Source organism: Anarrhichthys ocellatus, unplaced genomic scaffold (assembly GCF_004355925.1).
Source record: "Anarrhichthys ocellatus isolate YVR2014 unplaced genomic scaffold, GSC_Weel_1.0 scaffold4, whole genome shotgun sequence".
Classification (NCBI taxonomy): Eukaryota; Metazoa; Chordata; class Actinopteri; order Perciformes; family Anarhichadidae; genus Anarrhichthys; species Anarrhichthys ocellatus.
This window is the reverse complement of record NW_022280034.1, coordinates 13234060-13252820: the sequence shown is the minus strand read 5'-3', so window position 1 is coordinate 13252820 and position 18761 is coordinate 13234060. Positions and strand designations below refer to the sequence as shown.

General features: G+C 42.5%; 3 protein-coding genes across 5 annotated transcripts; 2 read left to right on the top strand and 1 right to left on the bottom strand.

Annotated features, from left to right (window-relative positions):
* Positions 1 to 248: 248 nt before the first annotated feature.
* On the top strand, positions 249 to 3938 carry hexd (hexosaminidase d). Its single transcript, XM_031843356.1, is given in 12 exon segments — positions 249 to 308; positions 310 to 336; positions 413 to 528; positions 764 to 851; positions 967 to 1131; positions 1206 to 1389; positions 1767 to 1838; positions 1961 to 2159; positions 2318 to 2479; positions 2570 to 2677; positions 2997 to 3086; positions 3187 to 3938. Coding segments are annotated over 12 exon segments (1443 nt in total). The 3' UTR covers positions 3359 to 3938.
* cybc1 (cytochrome b-245 chaperone 1) lies at positions 3498 to 7036 on the bottom strand. The gene is made up of 6 exons (XM_031843359.1): positions 6895 to 7036; positions 5814 to 5901; positions 5666 to 5707; positions 5349 to 5519; positions 5108 to 5252; positions 3498 to 4530 (listed from the first exon to the last, which is right to left on the bottom strand). Exons 2-6 carry the CDS (start codon positions 5899 to 5901, stop codon positions 4356 to 4358), a joined length of 621 nt encoding a protein of 206 aa, XP_031699219.1. The 5' UTR covers positions 6895 to 7036; the 3' UTR covers positions 3498 to 4355.
* Positions 7037 to 7427: 391 nt separating this feature from the next.
* On the top strand, positions 7428 to 18620 carry narf (nuclear prelamin A recognition factor). 3 transcript variants are annotated; one of them, XM_031844138.1, is made up of 15 exons: positions 7428 to 7739; positions 8318 to 8389; positions 8523 to 8588; positions 8945 to 9073; positions 9191 to 9323; positions 10006 to 10140; positions 10975 to 11093; positions 11472 to 11601; positions 11828 to 11900; positions 12191 to 12328; positions 12453 to 12610; positions 12746 to 15109; positions 17200 to 17316; positions 17406 to 17693; positions 17800 to 18620. In XM_031844138.1, the coding sequence occupies exons 2-12, from the start codon at positions 8333 to 8335 to the stop codon at positions 12985 to 12987; spliced, it is 1380 nt and encodes a 459-aa protein (XP_031699998.1). In that variant the 5' UTR covers positions 7428 to 7739; positions 8318 to 8332; the 3' UTR covers positions 12988 to 15109; positions 17200 to 17316; positions 17406 to 17693; positions 17800 to 18620. The 3 variants fall into 3 exon arrangements, with proteins under 3 accessions (XP_031699998.1, XP_031699996.1, XP_031699997.1); XM_031844136.1 differs by having other exon boundaries at positions 8945 to 9323; XM_031844137.1 differs by lacking the exons at positions 17200 to 17316; positions 17406 to 17693; positions 17800 to 18620 and having other exon boundaries at positions 8945 to 9323; positions 12746 to 15847.
* Positions 18621 to 18761: the final 141 nt, after the last annotated feature.

Here is an 18761-nt window from a genome sequence, read left to right as displayed (position 1 = left end):
CTTACGTTGAAAACGACAGGAAGCGGTGGATGTTTCTTGTTCAGGAACAAAAGTTGATCCGCCTCACAACAATAACATCCTCATCGGAGTGCCAGTCCTCTCTAATATCCCATCTCTGGTTCTGGCTTGGTCTCTGCGATCCCGGTGAGTCAAACAAATGATCTGATATTCATTCACAAACATACAAAACACACTCACCTGTTCTTAATATGAAAGTCTGTATGTGCCTGCAGTCTGTAATAGGCAGAATGAAGAGTCCACCATGGCCTAAAGGAAAGAAACTGGTCCACCTGGATTTGAAAGGTGCCCCCCCCGAGGGTAGAATACCTTCACAAGGTAAGCACACAGCAGCTTCCTCTGTAATCTGATGCACCACTCTAACTGTTATTATACATTTTTTTGTGTGTTTCAGCTGATCGAGCTGTTCTCTCAGCTGGGAGTCGACGGCCTGCTGGTGGAGTATGAGGACATGTTTCCTTATGATGGGGAGCTGAAGCTGCTGCAGGCCACAGCTCAGCCTGCTTACAGGTGCAGTTTGGGACGGAAACACACGGACACCGCCTGATTTATGGGCTGGGTGGAATTGTATGTGCTTGTTTATCTGCCTTATCATGCTGTCAGATCCTGTAATAAAATCATAATCCTTCCTGTGTGGGATAAACGGATCAAACTTCATGTACAAGTCTGGCATTCTATAAAAAAAAAAAAAAAATGCTTTGGTTCAGTAAGTTCAATGTCTGTTTACTGCTTGCTCTGTTCTCAGCCGAGAGGAGGTACTGTCGATGCAGGACTTTGCCAAATCGAAGGGCTTGGAGGTCATCCCACTTGTGCAGACGTTTGGTCACATGGAGGTGAGGCGAACTGTTTGTTGGAAACTGTTTGTATTGGCTACGAATGCTTAATTTTCAGACGGTGTTCAGCATCCGTGTTTGTTGTTCACCGGCGGCCGTCCCTCCTCTGTTACAGTTCGTGTTAAAGCATCGGCCCCTGTGGAGCCTGAGAGAGGTGGCACCCTGTGTGGGCACCCTGAATCCCCACCGAGAGGACGGGGTGAGGCTGGTGATGGAGATGCTGAGGCAGGTGGTGGAGCTGCATCCGGGCTTGAATGCACTGCACATCGGAGCAGATGAGGTACGAATTGGTCAGACGTCAGCCAGTTGTGGCGGCAGGCGTCATCATTTTTATTTTACTTTTTATTCTTCAAGGTATATATGCTCGGCGAGGGGGAGGAGTCCAAGCTGTGGTTGGGTTCGCCCGGACGTACGGTGGAGCACCTTTTTCTGAGTCATGTGGCCAAGGTGGCCCAGGCCATCAGGGAGACGTGGCCACACATGACCATCATAATGTGGGATGATATGATGAGAGGCATGGGCCAGGACACACTAAAAGGTACTGGTTCCCTACTAAACCAGATGAGCACTGATATCTGAAATGAGTAGAGCTACTCTAAAAAATATATAAATAAATAAAAAAATGTGTCAACAAGGATAATAGCTAAGAAATAGAAATGTGTGGGTCGATTGCTCAGCTGCATCAAATTACATCAATGTCATGTGAATAAAGTAGAAGCTTTTTGATGCTAAGAGCTCACGTAATGAGGCAACCTACCAAGAAGCCCCATGAAAGAGGCAATTTGATGTAATTCTTTTTTTTTTTACATCTGTTTACTGGTATTTTAGTTAAAAGTGCAAAGTAAACACTGCAGTCAAATCAATGTCTTGATTTGACTGTTTTCATTGAATTATTTTTATCCATTATCCATGTAGCTAGTGGCCTGGTGGGATTGGTCCAGCCCATGTTGTGGGACTACACCCCTAATCTGGATGTGGACACAACTGGTAGGAAACCTACCTTATACTGTGGAAATTAGTACTCAAACATCAGACACTTGCACAGTGACCGATACTCTGCAACATGCCCAGAGTCTTGTTGGTAGTGATGTTTACTCCGTGTTGTCCAGTGTCTCTGCTGGAGAAGTACTGCAGTGCCGGTATGTCCGACCTGTGGGCAGCCAGCTCCTTTAAGGGCTCCACCAGTGTTTACACCTGTGTGCCCAGCACGCAGAGACATGTGGATAATCATGAGCAGTGGCTCAAGGTGGCTGCTGCTGTATCTGCCACTGTAAACCTGCAGGGCATCGCCATCACAGGCTGGCAAAGGCAAGTATTCAAGGGATTTTTTTTTCAGCTTCTAGTCTATAATTAAATTGTCCTTTTGTGGCTCAGACTTTAGAATTTGTAAGGGTCCAAAGGACTTCATTAGCTTTTTAACACAGAGCCTTTTACATGATCCATTATTTCCCCCCCCGCGCTGTCAGGTACGACCACCTGTCGGTGCTGTGCGAGCTGATGCACGTGGCCCTTCCGTCGCTAGCGGCCTGTCTCCAGACGCTCAGCCACGGTCAGTTCAGCGCCGAGGCTCAGAGCAAAGTAGCCGAGAGTCTGGATATCTCCTCAGTGGAGGTAGAGGCCATGGGGAGGTGAGGTCAGACATTGTTTCATCATGTCAAGATGTCACTGTACAGTGTGCATCTTTAGGCAAACAGGGTCTTGCTCCGTGTGGCCTTCAGGACGACTGCGGACGAGTCGCTGTTCCCAGGGAGGAGGCTGGCTGAGTTAACTGTGGAGCTCAATTCACTGCTGAACTCAGAGGACATACGGTTTTTTGACAACAACATGTGAGTTATGGGCAGTTATCGCAAGATGTTAATTCCAATGTCTCTCCAATGATTGTTTGACTTTCATTCATCAGAAGATCGATACCACTCTCAGGTCCGTACACCAAAAATGAAGATGCAGCCAGTTAGCTTAGCTTAAAAACTGAAAACAGGGGTAACATCACCCACTGTTTTATTACAGTATATATATTTAGCATACAGACACGAGTGGTATCAATCTTCTCGTCTAACTCTCAGCAAGACAGCGAACAAGAATATGTTTCAAAATATAAATATATATAAACAACTGCTGAATAACTGTATGCCTGTGCTACTGTAGGTTTGTTAGAGGTTGGTTCAGCCCCTACCACCAACAGAGGAAGATGTTAAGCCCTCTCATCGGCATGCAGATTCACAGCCAAGCATCAACGTGAGAATAATAATAATTATACTAAAGCTACACTCTCTGCGTCCTGAAATTGCTTAAGAACTCTGTTTAACAGAAAGCCCATCTGATCACGTCTTCTCAGGTATTTGACTGCATTACAAGAGAAGGTGGAGGCAGTGAGAGAGGAGATGGTGCGTCTTTACCCAGAGTCAACAGCCCAGGAGTGGATCGAGGAACACGTCAGCCCTGTAATGGCTCCTTTACAGAGGATAACCGAGGACATCGGAGCCTGCGTCAATGAGATGGTGCCGTAGAATATTTTGCCAGCTCAGAATCAAACTGCAACATTTTTTTTTTTTTTTTGCAACCACCACTTAATTTAACAGGAGTGACTTTTACGCGTAAATTTGCACTAATTGCACCAACAACAACAAAAAAAAAAAAGACTTTGGGTTTACAAATACATGGTTTTTATATAATTCCTCCAAATGTATCAAAGTAAACGAAGACAATAAAATCAACCAACAAAAAAAGATTCTTCTCATTTTCTTTCCAGCAGAGCAGAGCACACCGACATTCACCATTTCAACAGATGTATGGAACTTTAAAGTTCCATACACTTTAAAGAAGTTTGTCCAAAGCACCGAAGTGTTTGCCTGAGATTCAGTCTTTGGTTCACAAAAAGTAAATAAACGTTAAAAGACAGAACAACAGCAGGCTAAAGCATTTCACATATAATTAACTCAATTGAGAGTCATGCCCGATTACAGTTTGCACATGCGTTCATCCGGATTGCGGACTGGGTATGAATACACATGAAACCAAAGGTGATTATCAACTGGGTGGTCCGGGAAACTGTGGGAAAAGCACTTTCCATTGACTTGCACATAAACACATATTAGAGTTAATCAGGAAGGCACGGTAAAACTGTAATCTGGAGTGTATTCCCAAATAGTAATTAGCTCAGAAGAGCTAAGGCATGATATTCACTTACAGAGAACTGCATCTAAAGTACAATTTTGTTCTGTTTTAGGAAATATTTGCATGACAAAACATTTAAGTTGTTGATATTTCCATCCCAGTTCGCATGAAAATAAAGTAAGAAATATTTTACCATAGTCTCCCGAGGAAGGAAGTATGCTAGGAGAAACTGAAAGAGACTATATCCTTGGTGTTTCATGCACATGCTAACAGTATAACACGTAGTGAGGGTACCACTTAAACTGCTCCCTCTGTAATGCCGTAGCAAGGTCATAATGCCCCTAAATCAATCCACCCAAAGTTGCAGCTGGGTTGCAAGTCACAGAGGGATCAGAGTTTGTCTGCTTCACCATCTGAATCACTGCTGTTATCCAAAGAATCATCTTCCTCCTCCTCCTCGTCCTCGTCTTCTCCATACTCTGCCTCTTCCTCCTGCTGCCTGCTTTGCTGCAGCTCATCCAGGCCCAGGAAGCGCTTCAGCAACGCAGCCATCGCCTCCACATCACTGACAGACGGAACAGAAGGAGAACAGGATATTCTGCATTGTTTAGTGTCATTTGTTATGCTTTTTTTTCTCCATATTATTGCTCGGCTTAAGAAATAACTTAATTATCAGACAATAAGAAGACATTGAGTCGAGGTTTTGCAACAGAGTCACAATGAGATCTGCGGACAAAAACAAATTGTAAATACATTCACGACTGTAACAATACAATCCTTTTTTTCAGTGGAAGCCTTGCAGAGTAGCTGTCGCGGTGTGACAGCTAATGGGGATCCTCGTGATTAAACACAGAATGTTTTAGTTAGGTGGTTACGTTGACCCATTGTTAACGATATATATTAACAATAACGATATATTTTCAGAATTTGAAAATGTATTTTTTAAATATAATTTTAAGACTTTTTCCACAGACGCTGGGGACAGATAAACAAAACAAAAAAAGAGCAGCTTCTGCATCAGTTTACCAGGCGGGCAAACACACCATGATCTGAAAGCATTCATCACGTCGTGTTGTTTTAATAAAGTGAGCCGTCACTGTGTCATCACATAGCGTCGGGAGCTGTCGGCAGCAGATACCTACTTGCGTTCCCCCAGTGTTGCGCTCTGAGTCAGGGGGTAGGAGAAGCCGGCAGCCAGCCGCAGCATCAGCAAGTAGCCCTTCCCCAAATAGCGAACCTTCTCCTCCTGGACGCAGATGTCACACAGCTGTGTCAGATCTAACACAACTGAGAGAGAGAGAGAGAGAGAGAGAGGCTCAAGATCTATGATTCTGCACTCTCACTCTGTAGAGACTACCGTACTCGCTCTGGGGTGTTACTGACCTTTCTCTTTCCCCTTCTTCCATAACGTCAGGATTAAAGCGTACAAGCTAAACGACTTGAGCTCAATCAGGTTATTGGTCTTGTCGAACACAGCCTCCTCCCATTCGTCCATGTTCTGCATGGCTATGAACAGACAACCTGCCACGTAGAAAAGCTTCCACGGGATGCTGTCTGTGTGATCCACGGGACACATAGAATTATTTTTAAAAAGAAGGAAAAGAAAGCTACGTAAGTTGCAACAAGCAGGTGCGGAAAGTTATGTAAATCGGACGTTGGGCAAATTGAATAACAGAATAAGGTAAATTCAATTTGTGTACCTGAGCTGTAGTATGCAGCTGCCAACCCAACAGATGCTATGCCTGCAATTAAAATGAGAGGCTTATTATTCGAGAGAATGCAGAGGAGATGTTTATATCATATTTGATTGTGTACACTGTATGCACATTTGCACACACACACACTTACCGACAAGAAGAGACCAGGAACGAATGCCCGGAGATCTCTTCAGGTGGAGCAGGGTGGAGCTGTGCTCCGCTACGATCATGTATCCCATCTGAACAGAAGCAGGAATATTAAGCCTATTTCACATGAAAATAATACCCCTACCTTAAAGGGCCAGTTCACCCAAATCACAAAAATATCCCCCAGGCTTGACGTTTATTAACACATTTGTCCTATTTCAATAGGCCTTTTTTCACAGCACACATTTTGACTTGTTATAGGAGCCAAATCACAGGATTCTCTGCTCCGAAGAGGCATTTCAAGACATTGGATTGGGTGGGTTCATTTTCACAATGCCTTCAAAAATAAAAGGTCAAAATGTATCGATTTTAGTAGATAAGATGTATTTTGGCTGTATGTTCTGTTTCGACTTTCTATGACAACAGAGTGACTAAAACATTCATTTTGTACTGAGCTAGGCCTCGCTCATCCATTGTTAGTAGGAAAGCACATGTGTTCCTCATATATCAGGTATATTGATTCGCAATGAATGAAATAGTAAATAAATACTTACTGCCTTAATTAACGTGGGTTCTGTTTCATCACCAGTGAGTCGTAGAGCCTCACTGTGTATACATCTAGTTTTAAGATATTCATTATTTCAGTTTTGAGCTTGTATGTTGCGTACTTCTAAATTACTTTAATTGAATTTAACTGGGCCCAGGTAGTGTTCTGCACTATGAAAAACTATAAACAACGCACAGAGAATGGAACCCCGAGCAGGTTAATCCAGCCAGTCTGACCAGTTCCTTTGGATAATCCAGATATGTTGCTGGCAACCCCTTTGTTATATTAATGGAACTCTTTTCTACCTGAATATATAATCACAAAACTGATAGCCATCCATTTCTGCATGGCTTCATATCACAAGGGACAAGAGAGAAAATATATATACATTTTTTTTGTAATTTGGGTGAACTGACCCTTTAATTCGATCTGAAAACCAAGTAAGACACTTGGCTTGGATGTGATGGGAGACCCCACACAACTGTCTGTCCAGAACTGTACAAAGATACCAACTATGCGACATTTTTGTATCACTTACCTTAAACTCTTCTTCCTTTCTGTAAATTTGCGTCTTGCAGGTTTAGCAAAAGAGCATTCGTACGAGGAAGCACGTGTACTAAATTATAAGGAAGTTCTTTTCACATTATTGCAGCAACTGTCCTGCATGGGTAATACTTCCTTCCTGGATCCGTCTGCGCTGATGGACGGGATCATGTTCTCCCCGCCTTCAAAATAAAAGCTTTAACTGCATTGTTAAAAAAGGATTTGGCTGTGTAGTCCGTTCACTACGCAATACTTTCACTTTCCTACAACCCAATTACATGTTCAAAACATTCGTTTTTTCTTCTTTTTACTAAACTGGCTTAAGTTTGGACAACTTTCCTCACATACTTTGAAATCTGGCCACGGCTTCGCTCCATGCACGCGGAGACACTTCCCGACCAATTATGATTTTTTAACCCAAGACATATGATATTTATTTTATTTTATACACAATGAGAAAATGCCCTTACTTTGGCAAAAACTCAAAGCTTCCGGAGCAGAACGCTAAGTCGTTTGCGCATGTGTGGGTTCACAGGGGTGCACAATGGAGTCAGACGTGCATAGACATGAGTGGCGTGAATACTAGGAGACTCCCGACGCCTTCGAAAAGCGCTAGTTTGAATACCGGTATTATGCAATAACCGCACAGGTTCAAGCGCGCAGTGGCGGTGACACCGACCACAGACGACTTGACTTGATACTGAAACAAAGTGCTGAGTAACTGCCGAGTTCACCTGCTGTGCTGTAGCACTCTTCTTTTACCATTAGCTGCTCTTCTGACTGTCCCCTGCAATTTTCCCATGTCTTTGTCCGACAGAGCAGCGAAATAAAACTCTTCCGGTGAGTTACCCTTAAAATTCGACCTTTTAATAACAGCACGAGGCCTGTTGTCACACTGTTAAACCAACACATTGATTCAATTATTTGTCAAGACATGTGGGGGAGGCCTGTAACGCAATAGCAAATGTTTAAAGTTGGCTCAAATCAGTTTTGACGTAAGTTACGTTAGCGGTACACATTGCTTAAGAAATGATCGATTTTTTTCTTCTTTAATTATCGCGAGCTGTATTAAAAATATTCACCACAGAGTGGACAACCGTCGTATGCTACATTGTGACTGAGTTTGTGTTCATAATATGCATTGAAGGTTTTCACAGGATGATGTAATAATTATCTTTTGTGGCTGTTTTTGTTTGGCGCTGTGTATGTAATTAACATTTTAATGACGGGATATGCTAGTTCGTTGCCAGTTTCCCCACCGTAATAGAGCTGCTGTCTGAGTGATAAGTGGGCTGCCTGTGATAGGACATAGCGGGACGGTCAGAGGGTGGAGCTGATCAAACCATCATCACACAAGCATGTGAGGAAATGATCAACACTGCTGTCTGTCTAACAGATACATCACCCTCAATTCACAGATCACGCCAAGGAAAATGTCCGATGTCAACATACCAAAGCGCAAGGAGAAGTGTGAGAACTGCACCAAACAGGTGAGTTTCTAGATCAGTATCACTGCGTTGTTTTTTAATATATCATTCGACTTTCTTGTATAAGATGCATTTTTAAAAAACGGTGTCGTTTTGTCAATCGCAAGTTAGATATTTCTTAATCTTACACACACAGTGCAACAAGAAACAGAGTGACGATGGTGCCGACTCGCACCAGGAGAGAGTCGAAGTCAACGGACAGGTAATGTCTGTTTTTACTCACGGATTTTAAAGTTATTATAGATGGCTCCTCCCGTTTCGTGCGTCAAAATCCCATGGAGTACTGCCAGGACTGCAAAACCGGTTGTGTAATTTCTTCTGGAGCTTTCTAAAGTCTGACAAATAACCCTGGGTTATTGTAACACTCCTGTTTTGGGGGGGGGGGGGGGGAAGTCTTTCAAAGTTTGTGCAGTTAATAGCATGCAAGGAAAGATGGTATCAAGTTGCATCATGGGAAGTTTAGGATCCAGATATCTCGACCTCTGTTGCTTTAACTGTTCTTTGTTTTAAAATCTACCGTCACACTCTCTTAAAACACTCCCCTTTTGTTCTCCTCAGGTGCATGAAGGATCCCAGCTGTTGCTGAGTGCCTGCCTGTCCTGTGATGGCTGTCTGTCAGAGGAGGAGAGCCTGAAGATCTCTCAGCAGAGCCTGGAGCAAGTGGAGCGGGTTCTGGCGCTCAACAAGGTACAATGCGGCCTTCTGGAACCTGAGAGAGTCGAGGAAGTCGTCCGGTTGCACTTTTTCAGCGATACCTTTTTGTTACATTGGACCCTGTTTGTTTGTTTTCTCTGTCCCCGTCAGAAGTGTGACGCGTCGAAGCACAAGGTGCTGGTGGCGTCGGTGTGTCCGCAGTCTCTGCCTTTCTTTGCCGTCAAGTTCGGTCTGGACGTCACCGAGGCCGCCCACAAGCTCTGTGGCTTCCTCAAGAGTTTAGGTGAGCGAGTGGGATTCGCATGTCACAATAGGAAACATATTTTCAAATCTCAACACAGCGCTGAAGGGCTCTTGTATGCAGTTATTTGAGGTATTGTTATACTCCTTATGAAGTGTATGATTTATTTGTCTGCGTGTCCGCCGTAGGATTAGTGTCCACATCAGATCCAGGATCTGTGCTACTTTGTTCTTTCACATGTTGTGTCTCACAATATCATTAGTTTCACTTTGTCAGAAATAGGTTTGTTTTGACAGCTTTTTTATTTTATATTAAATTCCACAAGTGAGAAATGTGCTGCCTGAAACCGTTTAAAAGACATGTCTTCATGACCGGTGTGTAGAAACGTCCACCTGCTCATCGGTATCTATCACAGATGCTCGACATTCTCCCCGAGCCACCGCCTGTGTTCTGTTCCAGGTATTAAATCATGGCTGAAAGAGAACCCACATTGTTCTCACACCTGTATTTTGGCTCTTGTGTCTGTATTTATATGTTGATGCATTTCTTTTCTTTCTCTGTATGATTTCTGTTTTATTTAGTTATTTAAAAAGCCTCCTGTGGACAGGTGTTTTGCCACAAACACTAAACACAGTGCGCCTGGTCTCTGTGCATAAATGAATGTTACAGCTTTACGTCCATGTCAAAGTAAACTAAACTAGTGTCTCTGGGGTTTTCCCTGCAGGAGTGCAGTATGTGTTCGACACCACTCTGGCGGCAGGCTTCAGCATCTTGGAGAGCCAGAAGGAGTTTATTCAGAGGTTTCGCAGGAGGCACCACGACTCCCACGCCTTGCCCATGTTCACCTCCTCCTGCCCAGGTAAACCTCCCTTCCTCCAGTCCTCACCCCTTCTCTCATTCTCCACCCCCTCTGCGCTGTTTTGTTTTGTTCCCCACCTGTCAGATTGATTTTCTAGCCAACTGAACTAACCTCTATCCTTATATTTGCCTTAAATAAAATGAGTTTAGCCTCTTTCTCCTGCTGCTCCTCAGGCTCCTGGCTGTTACTTTGCACGCCGTGTGCTGACTAGGGGGAGACAGAGCTTGTTATTAGAAGTAGAGATAGCGGTGTTGTGCTGGTGGGGAAAGATAGAAAGCTCTTCTTTCACCACTCCCTTCATCAGAGATAAACGGCAAGGCTTCAAGACCTTCTTGACAAATCCATAGACGAGACTTTTACAGGAGTCTGATATTATTGTAAGGACGCAGCTGATGAGTAATTTCATTATCGATTAAACTGTTTTTTTTACTAATATATAAATTATTTAGTCTTAATAAAATGTCAATTTTGTTTTACAAATACACATCACATTTTTCCCCTGAGCGTCTTAAAATGTCTCATTTTGCCAAAAGCCATGAATATATTACACATATATCTATATATATATATTTTTAAAAAAACAAAGAGAGGCAGTACATTCTCACAATCGAGGAACTGGAAGCTGAGAACTTTTGGTATTTCTTATCGGTTTTGCTTAACAAGTGACGAATTGCCGACTATTCATTGTCTGTAGATTGACTAATTGTAACTGTAGTGGAAAGCAGACTGTTCATCCAGTAACCATATTAACAAACCAGGAAGGAATCTAATATTTGGGTATTTGAATTGAATACAAAGATTGTTACACGGTCTGCCTGTACATGTTCTTTTCAGGGTGGATCCGCTATTCAGAGCGCGTGCTGGGCAGCCTGGTCACCCCTCACATCTGCACAGCCAGGTCTCCTCAGCAGATCATGGGCTGCCTGGTCAAGGACTACTTCTCGAAACAGCAGGTGAGCATTCACCGCCACAACAGTAACATGCATTTAGTTTGTCGTGGGACAATTATCGGCAACACCGACAGTTGTATCGATAAGAGCTGGAGGTAACAGATTTTTAAAAAAGTTGCGAAACGGTGAGCTGTGTGAATTCCTGACTGAGACCAAGCGGCCTGACATCAACCGAGTGTGCAGAACAGAAATACGGAGGCATCTTTGAGTTGTGTTGGAGCCAAACTCTGTCCTAATCAGATGTTTTGTCCAGTTGACTGTCACCAGTGAAAACCAAATGAAACCACTCTGAGCCGATTCAAAATGTTGTGGAAAAATGCTTCATGAACAAAACAAGTCTTCCTTATCATGTTGTTTTTCCTCCTCCTTGTCTGCGAACAGAAGCTGAGTCCGGGGAAAGTGTACCACGTGCTGGTGGCTCCCTGCTTTGATAAGAAGCTGGAGGCTGTCAGGGAGGAGTTCTACAATGGCCTGCTGGAGGCCAGAGACGTGGACTGTGTCCTCACCTCAGGTTCAGTCCTCTTTTATCTCGCACGCCGCCGCCTCGAGCCAAACAATATTAGCAAATGTCGATTAGCTTTTATTTTCTGGAGGTTAGGTGTGTCTGAGACCCCAGGGGTGTAAAATCAGTAGCAAGATTTTATTCCATTTCAGTCGAGGCTTATCATCAAATGCATTCTGTCGTCATACTATTTTAGATCAGGTGGTAACAGGGATTTTTATTTTTTCATTTTAAGGTGAGATCTATTACCTGATGGAGCAGAGGAAGGTGTCGGTGGAGGAGCTGGACTCGGTTCCACTGGACCATGTGTGAGTAGTTCTATCCTATCGGTTGTGTTTGGCGAGAAAGAGATGAAACGCATTGAAGCTACAATGCTGCAGTGTGTACCGCAGTACTGTGCTAAGTAGTGCAGTGCAGCTTAGACTGACTATAAAAATATATTATGTACATGCTATGGTTACAAAGTTGCCATTGCAAGTATAAAACAAGTCTGCATATATTCTTTGATCATTTTATCCAGCCACCCTACATGTTGTTTACAATAACACGGGACTCACAGTTGCACATGTTCACTGGGTGGTCTATGTTGTCACTGCAGACTGGGAGAGGCCGGAGACGCGGCGCTGGTGAGGCACGAGGGCCGAGGCTCCGAGGGCTTCCTGGAACATGTCTTCAAACACGCCGCCAAGGAGCTCTTCGGTCTGGACGTCCACGAGGTCACGTACAAGACCCTCAGGTGAGAGACGCCTGTGTTTTGAGAGCTTTTATCTTATCGTCTCGTCGGTTGATTTGGACGTCAAATACAATTTATTTATTTATTTATTTTTTTATTTTTTTTCTCTCCACGTTGGTTTTTGCAGGAACCGGGACTTCCAGGAAGTGACTCTGGAGCGTGATGGGGAAACTCTGCTGCAGTTTGCCGCCATCTACGGTTTCAGGAACATCCAGACCCTGGTTCACCGGATGAGAAAGGGACGTGTGCCCTACCAGCTGGTGGAGGTGCTGTCCTGCCCAGGAGGTAACGCCACCCACAACTACCAACGTGATTTTTAAAAATAATAATGCTTTAAAGTGATAAAAACGTTGCTTGAAATCCTACCTTTCACCTCGGACCTGCTGTTTTTAAGCCCTTCTTGTGTCTCCCACGTGGCAGGGTGCTTGAGTGGCCGCGGTCAGGCAGAGAGCGACGTGGACGGCCGGGTGGATAAAGACCTTGTCCAGCAGATGGAGGAGGCCTACAGCAGCCTGCCAGTCCGTCTGCCAGAGGTCAACCCCACCCTGCACACCCTCTACCAAGACTGGCTGCAGGGCCAGGACTCCCCGCAGGCCGGCGCGCTCCTGCACACCCAGTACAGAAGTCAGATCCACACGCAGCCCCCGCACATGCAGTGGTGAGGGAAGAGGAGTGTTTTGCCGTAAAGACATAATGGCAGTTGAATGAGCGCTGCCTCTGGTTGATTCCGATTCCGCTTGGACCATCCCATCAGCCATGCTGGCACCGATGAAGGACAAGCCGAGGGCCGCGCGCTGCTCGTCCGACCAGTGAGTCTCAATGGGTGCATTTCTACCATTAGGCCACAGGGGGGCGGTGCCTGTATATCAAATTTGGTGGATCTCCTGTGCCAAACCTGAGCCCGAGGAGAAACGGGGGTCCGGAGTCCAGAACACACATTTCTCAGCAGACTGGAGCAGTGATGCGGATAACGGCTTCCAAAAATATTAAGTACAGGGTCAGCCAGTCAGCTGATCTGAGAAATGAGGAAAATCCGTAGCAAGTGCAACTTCTGGTGTCAATCTACAGAGCAATAAGCCACCGAGGAGACGTATGAGACGCTTTTTCAGCACGACTGGAACTCGTGAACCGAACCTGCTGATGCTGAATGTTCATCAATGTGTGTTCCAAATGTAAACCGCCCGATACCAAACATGTCGCTTTACGTTGTGTTCAAGTTGTCTCCACTGTTCCTCAACAACACGTTGATAACTGTGCAACAGTGTGGTCGTCTTCTCTCAACAGTCAATGGAAGGCAAGGCCTACAGGTTAAAAAGGCCTTTTGATGACTCTTAACCTGACAGTGAGTGTCTCCACCAGCCCACTGTTGAATACTGTTGAAGTAATTCTTTTTTTAATGGTACATGATGTCATTTGTATTGTCACTTTGTTCCCATTCCGCAATCTAGTAAGTTATATGTTGTTTTTTTCTTTGTTTTACAAGATCACGTGTGACATGTTGCACACGAAAATATTCTGACAAATGAGGTGTGGATGATGTCATTGTTCACTGAACAGTCTCTGCCTTCTGCAGAGTGAAAACCTTTTGTGCTGCTGGTAATCCACAAAACACCGTTTTCATGCTAAATTCATTCATTGTCATCGTATTTGGATATCTCAAAACTTCAGCAAATTTAACCAAAACTGCCTACATGGCTCAATACGACGAGAGGTTAGTGAGAAAGTGTTTTTTTTTGTCATGTGACTGAATTGAACCTTCAACAGGACTTTGTGTGTGGCGCTGAAACAATCTATCGATTCATTGATCAAAAATCAAATTTTAACACTTTTTTTTTTTTTTTATAATGAAATTCTTTATGATTAAAAATTGCCAAACAAGCCGGCTCCAGCTTCTCCACCAAAACTTCAAAGCTCACTCATAACATGTTTGCTTCATTCAAACACGTAAAAAGGAATGTAATGTTTGTTGTGTTGCCGAGAGTTAGTCTTGTTATCGCAGTAAGGTTGACGGGCAGCCAACAGAAACCCCAACTAAGATGAGGTGAACCGGTTATTGTTTTTCACTTTTAGCATGAAAATTTACTTTTCATTCGTCTTATATTAACAGGTAGCATTTACCAACCTTTATAGAGACCAGTTTGTAGACATGACACAAACATGACCAGTGCTGACCTGACATCTCTTATATCGATGAAGTTTTTATTTAGAACTCAACAGTTCCCAGAGAAACAATGTGATCAACGTACTCTGACCCAACCAATGATCCGACCCATTCATTTAAACATAATTGAGCCTTTTCGGCTTTTAATCTGCTCATTCACCCATTTAGTGACCACATTGAGCTCTATCAGCTCCACTTAACGTCGGCCACTCCTTCGTGGTGATTACCTGGAGAGTTTGATGTCGCTGATGGAAACCACCGACCACACAACCAACTGTCACTTGGCAAACAGCAGCAAGGGGCGTGCCTCCTAGATGTCTTTGTGTTCCGTTTCAAAGAAAAAGAATTTATTTAAACACCAAACTATTTACTCCCATACAATTTTTCCATGATGGCTTTCGTACGGGTTATTTATATACTCATCCGTATCTACTCGTGTTTGAACATGTCTGACATCCATCACTCAACCTCTCACTTTCACTTTCCCCTTCAGTCACTCCATTCAGGCATGTTTTTACTCCAGTGACAGATTTATGGGTTGGGAGCCAGTGTCAACCGTCAGGTTTTAGTTGTTTCTCGGAATCATTTGCTAATGCTCACATCAGAAAGAAGTCCGCTCTGAGGTAAGTTCTCTTTTCCTGTGTACATGGCAGTTACTCACTCAGAAGCTCAGCTGTGGTTTTAATGGGGGAACCGAGTTATTGATCCAAAGAGGATGATCAAATAAGATAATGCTTTATTAGTCCCGCAGCGGGGAAATGTACAGGATTACAGCAGCATAGTGCAAACAAGACATAGTAAGAACAAAACGGGTATTATAAATGAGTAATAAACGGTAAAGAATATTAAGTAAAAATCCACAATAGTTCAATTATAGCTAAAAATATTACATATACAGACAGAATATTTTTTTGTATTGCACAGTGTATTTATATTGCACATATTCTTAGTGTTGTGTGGTCTACTGGGAGCAGATACGCAGTTTGCGAAAGGTCTGCAATAGTGGCAGAAGAGATATTTATGTTTTTAAATGAGGAAAAGCAGCAATACAACTGTTGTAAAAGTTCTATTAATGATGGTAGGACTAAAGCAGGCGGTCTCGGATGTCTGGAGTTGCTGCGACGAGTGTTGGAATCTAGTTTCAGGATGAACACAATAGGATAGTTATACCTGCTTCTGTGTAAACTCACTGTAACACAATATCACTACTTACTCATTTGCATATTAAACGTACAATTTATAAAAGAACAAATAATTGAATGTAATTTATCAACTGGGGGAGTTTCATGATGAGGTCTGTTAGTTACATTTTTATTTTTTACCTCATTCACCTGCAGTGTCTTTAAAAATGTATGTAATTTTACAATACACGTCTTTAAAGGCTGTTTTCTCAAAATAGATTTTTTTTCTAGCCAGAAATCACCTCCAGTATTAATTCCTGTCTATATTCTGAAGGGTTTGTTCATATATCATTCAATGCCTATAATGTATAGAACATTTCATTCATAAAACATGGCAAAAATAGTTTTTTTCCCCTTATGGCTGTTGACAGTATTTTCTGATTGATGGAGTGATAAAACGACATATATACATAAGACTCTGTAAAAACCTTTGAATCTAATATGTCGACCAAATTAAACGATCATTTTGAACCATGATTAGATTTCTATTCTGGAAACTTGTGCAAATTAGCGCATATTTGATAAAGTAAATATTACATTTCAGAAAACTTGTAATACAAAACATAATTTACATAACGTAAGTAATCAAACAGACACTAAAAACTTGAGCCAATGACTATCACAGTTGCCAGATGGTTCAAAAGCACAATCTATTTAGCACTAATTAGCTAACCTTTAGACATAAACTAAAGAGATGGCTGAAAGCAAACCAAAACCTGCAATCATACAACCTCACCTGAGACACTGCTGTTATATCACCTCATTGTTTTTGTAATGTATTTATGTATTCTATTGTTTTCGGATCGCATTGTGTTGTGCTGTGGTGTTTGCTGTAGCATTGTAAAGATGTTAGGCCACTAATAAATTGTAATAACCTGCTCAGGGACTGCACATGAAAAAGCTCTCTAGCTATAACTGTGATTAAAAATGTGATTAATGTGCACTGTCCCTGGTAAATAAAGATATAAATTAATAAACTGGGAAAGTTTCATGCTAGTTAAAAATGTTCCCCGGGTCACCTGTAGTGTCTCCCATTCAAACAGCGTCTGTTAGTGGATATAATCTCAATGAAGTACAAATTTGGACCTCATTGAAAAAGTTAGCAAACAATGAAAAATTAAATTTATAAAAAAAGAAATGTATAACTAAAAAGTAGTTCAAATTGGACCTCTTCCAAACTCTTCAGTCATCCTGTTTGGGCTAAGCTTTATCTGTGAGGTGCAACAAACCTGACAGATCAGAATCCCTTTAATAACTTTGATCAGACAGGGACAAGGGAGCACATCATGAACTCATTTGACTTAGAACATAGAGAACTTGAGTTGATTTTAGGTTATTAAAACAAATATTACACTAAAGATGAATGACAGATTAACATGCACCAACTCATCCAGGTTGTCTTACCTGATTTATGGCAATAGGTGAGCCTTGTTTACACCAGGCTGAGGCAGAACAGGACAGAGGCCCTCCGTTCTTCATATCTTTTTTTTCTCTCTCTCTCTCTCTCTCTCTCTCTCTTCCGCTCTCTGAAGACAGTGACGCTTGCAGAATGTCCGGCCTGTGGTTGACCTTGAGTCTGCTCTATGCTGCTACTTTTCTACAAAGCAGTGCCTCAGCAGATGACTGTATTAATATTGCTTGTACCAAAAGTAAGTACGGTATATTGCAAATACATTCTGTAGTAAAAAAATAAATAAATGGAAATCATATCATAAATGCCCTTTTTTGTGTCATCCAGCAATGTGCCTGAAGTGCAACACAACACTGACAGTTGAAGCTGGACAAGCAGTGACACTAAACTGCTCTATATGTCCTGAGGACTTTAATGGTACTGATTATGTGTGGCGTGAAGACGGAGATGAAATAACTTGTGACAATATGAAATACAAATGTGAATGGGATAATCACAGATATGTGTCGCTAACCATCTCACATGTTGTGGAAGACAAAGTTTACACCATTCACATAAACGGAAACCGTGGTCTTGATGAATCTGCAATCAAAGTACAAGTTCTCAAGATGAATGGTGAGTAGCTTCCAGAGTCTTAAAGTCGTTTAGCAAAAGTATATGTGAATTAATGTTTGTGTGCATTATTATTAACAATATTATTATTGTTATCCATTTCATACAGAAGCAATTGTATTGGAAGTAACAACCAAGCCTCAGACGGCCACCGATGAGAAAGCCTTCATATGGTTTATTTTCATCCCCCTCGTTGCTTCGGGCATTTTGTTTTTCCTGTTTGGAACCAACAGAGGCAGAAAAATAATGAAGGCCATCAGGAAGGAAATGACTCAAGGAGACCAGTGACATGAACGATGCAACAGGGACTGAAAACTTGCTGACTGCCTGACATTTGCTTGTCTGTGTTTGTGTGTTTTCTTTTATTTAATATGTGCTGGCTGTGGAGCTTCCTGCCTCTGAAAAAAAAAATCATACTGACGTATTTTTCATAATTCTTTGAGGTCTTTGTACAGATTGATCCATGTAAATATATAGCGATCTGGTTAAAGGGGCACATGTGTGGTTGTCCTCCTCGAGACCTGTAAACAGACTCTGATGTGCAAAATCGGTTTTAGAGTAATTAACGCTCGGTGATGTCATTGGGGTTTATCTCTGCTTAGGACTGCAAAAATAATATAATAAAAAGGCTGCGTTACATGCACTGTCATAGTCTTTGAAAAACATTGGCATTCAGCAGTCTAATAAATAGAAGATGCTGTCGAGTTGCATTATGGGAAGTGTAGGCTCCAGCATTTTTACGGAGCCTAGATTTATTGTACATTTAAAAACAAGCAATGTAAATGTGTTATTGTATACATAGTGACTGATATGCTGGACATACGGTGTGTGTGTGTGTGTGTAGAATATATTGGGGCTAGTATGTTAACTCAGCCTCTGAACATATAACATGTAACAGCTATACGGGTGATGGAACACCACTTCAAATAAAGAGCAATGAAAAGATGTCTGTAACAAGCGCTTCCACATCTTTGATCTGATGCAGCTCACACACACACATACACACACACACACACATACACACACACACACACACATACACACACACAGCTGATAAACACCAAGTGACAA

What these genes read in the sequence shown, in the direction of transcription:
- cybc1 (XM_031843359.1), bottom strand. Translation starts at nt 5,901, where the DNA reads ATGGGATACATGATCGTAGCGGAGCACAGCTCCACCCTGCTCCACCTG. An exon ending in TTCCTGGTCTCTTCTTGTCG is followed by an intron (nt 5,708 to 5,813) that starts GTAAGTGTGTGT and finishes TTTTAATTGCAG; the next exon opens with GCATAGCATCTGTTGGGTTG. An exon ending in GAAGAAGGGGAAAGAGAAAG is followed by an intron (nt 5,253 to 5,348) that starts GTCAGTAACACC and finishes TCTCTCTCTCAG; the next exon opens with TTGTGTTAGATCTGACACAG.
- narf (XM_031844136.1), top strand. Translation starts at nt 8,333, where the DNA reads ATGTCCGATGTCAACATACCAAAGCGCAAGGAGAAGTGTGAGAACTGC. An exon ending in GTTCACCTCCTCCTGCCCAG is followed by an intron (nt 10,141 to 10,974) that starts GTAAACCTCCCT and finishes TGTTCTTTTCAG; the next exon opens with GGTGGATCCGCTATTCAGAG. An exon ending in GGTGCTGTCCTGCCCAGGAG is followed by an intron (nt 12,611 to 12,745) that starts GTAACGCCACCC and finishes CCCACGTGGCAG; the next exon opens with GGTGCTTGAGTGGCCGCGGT.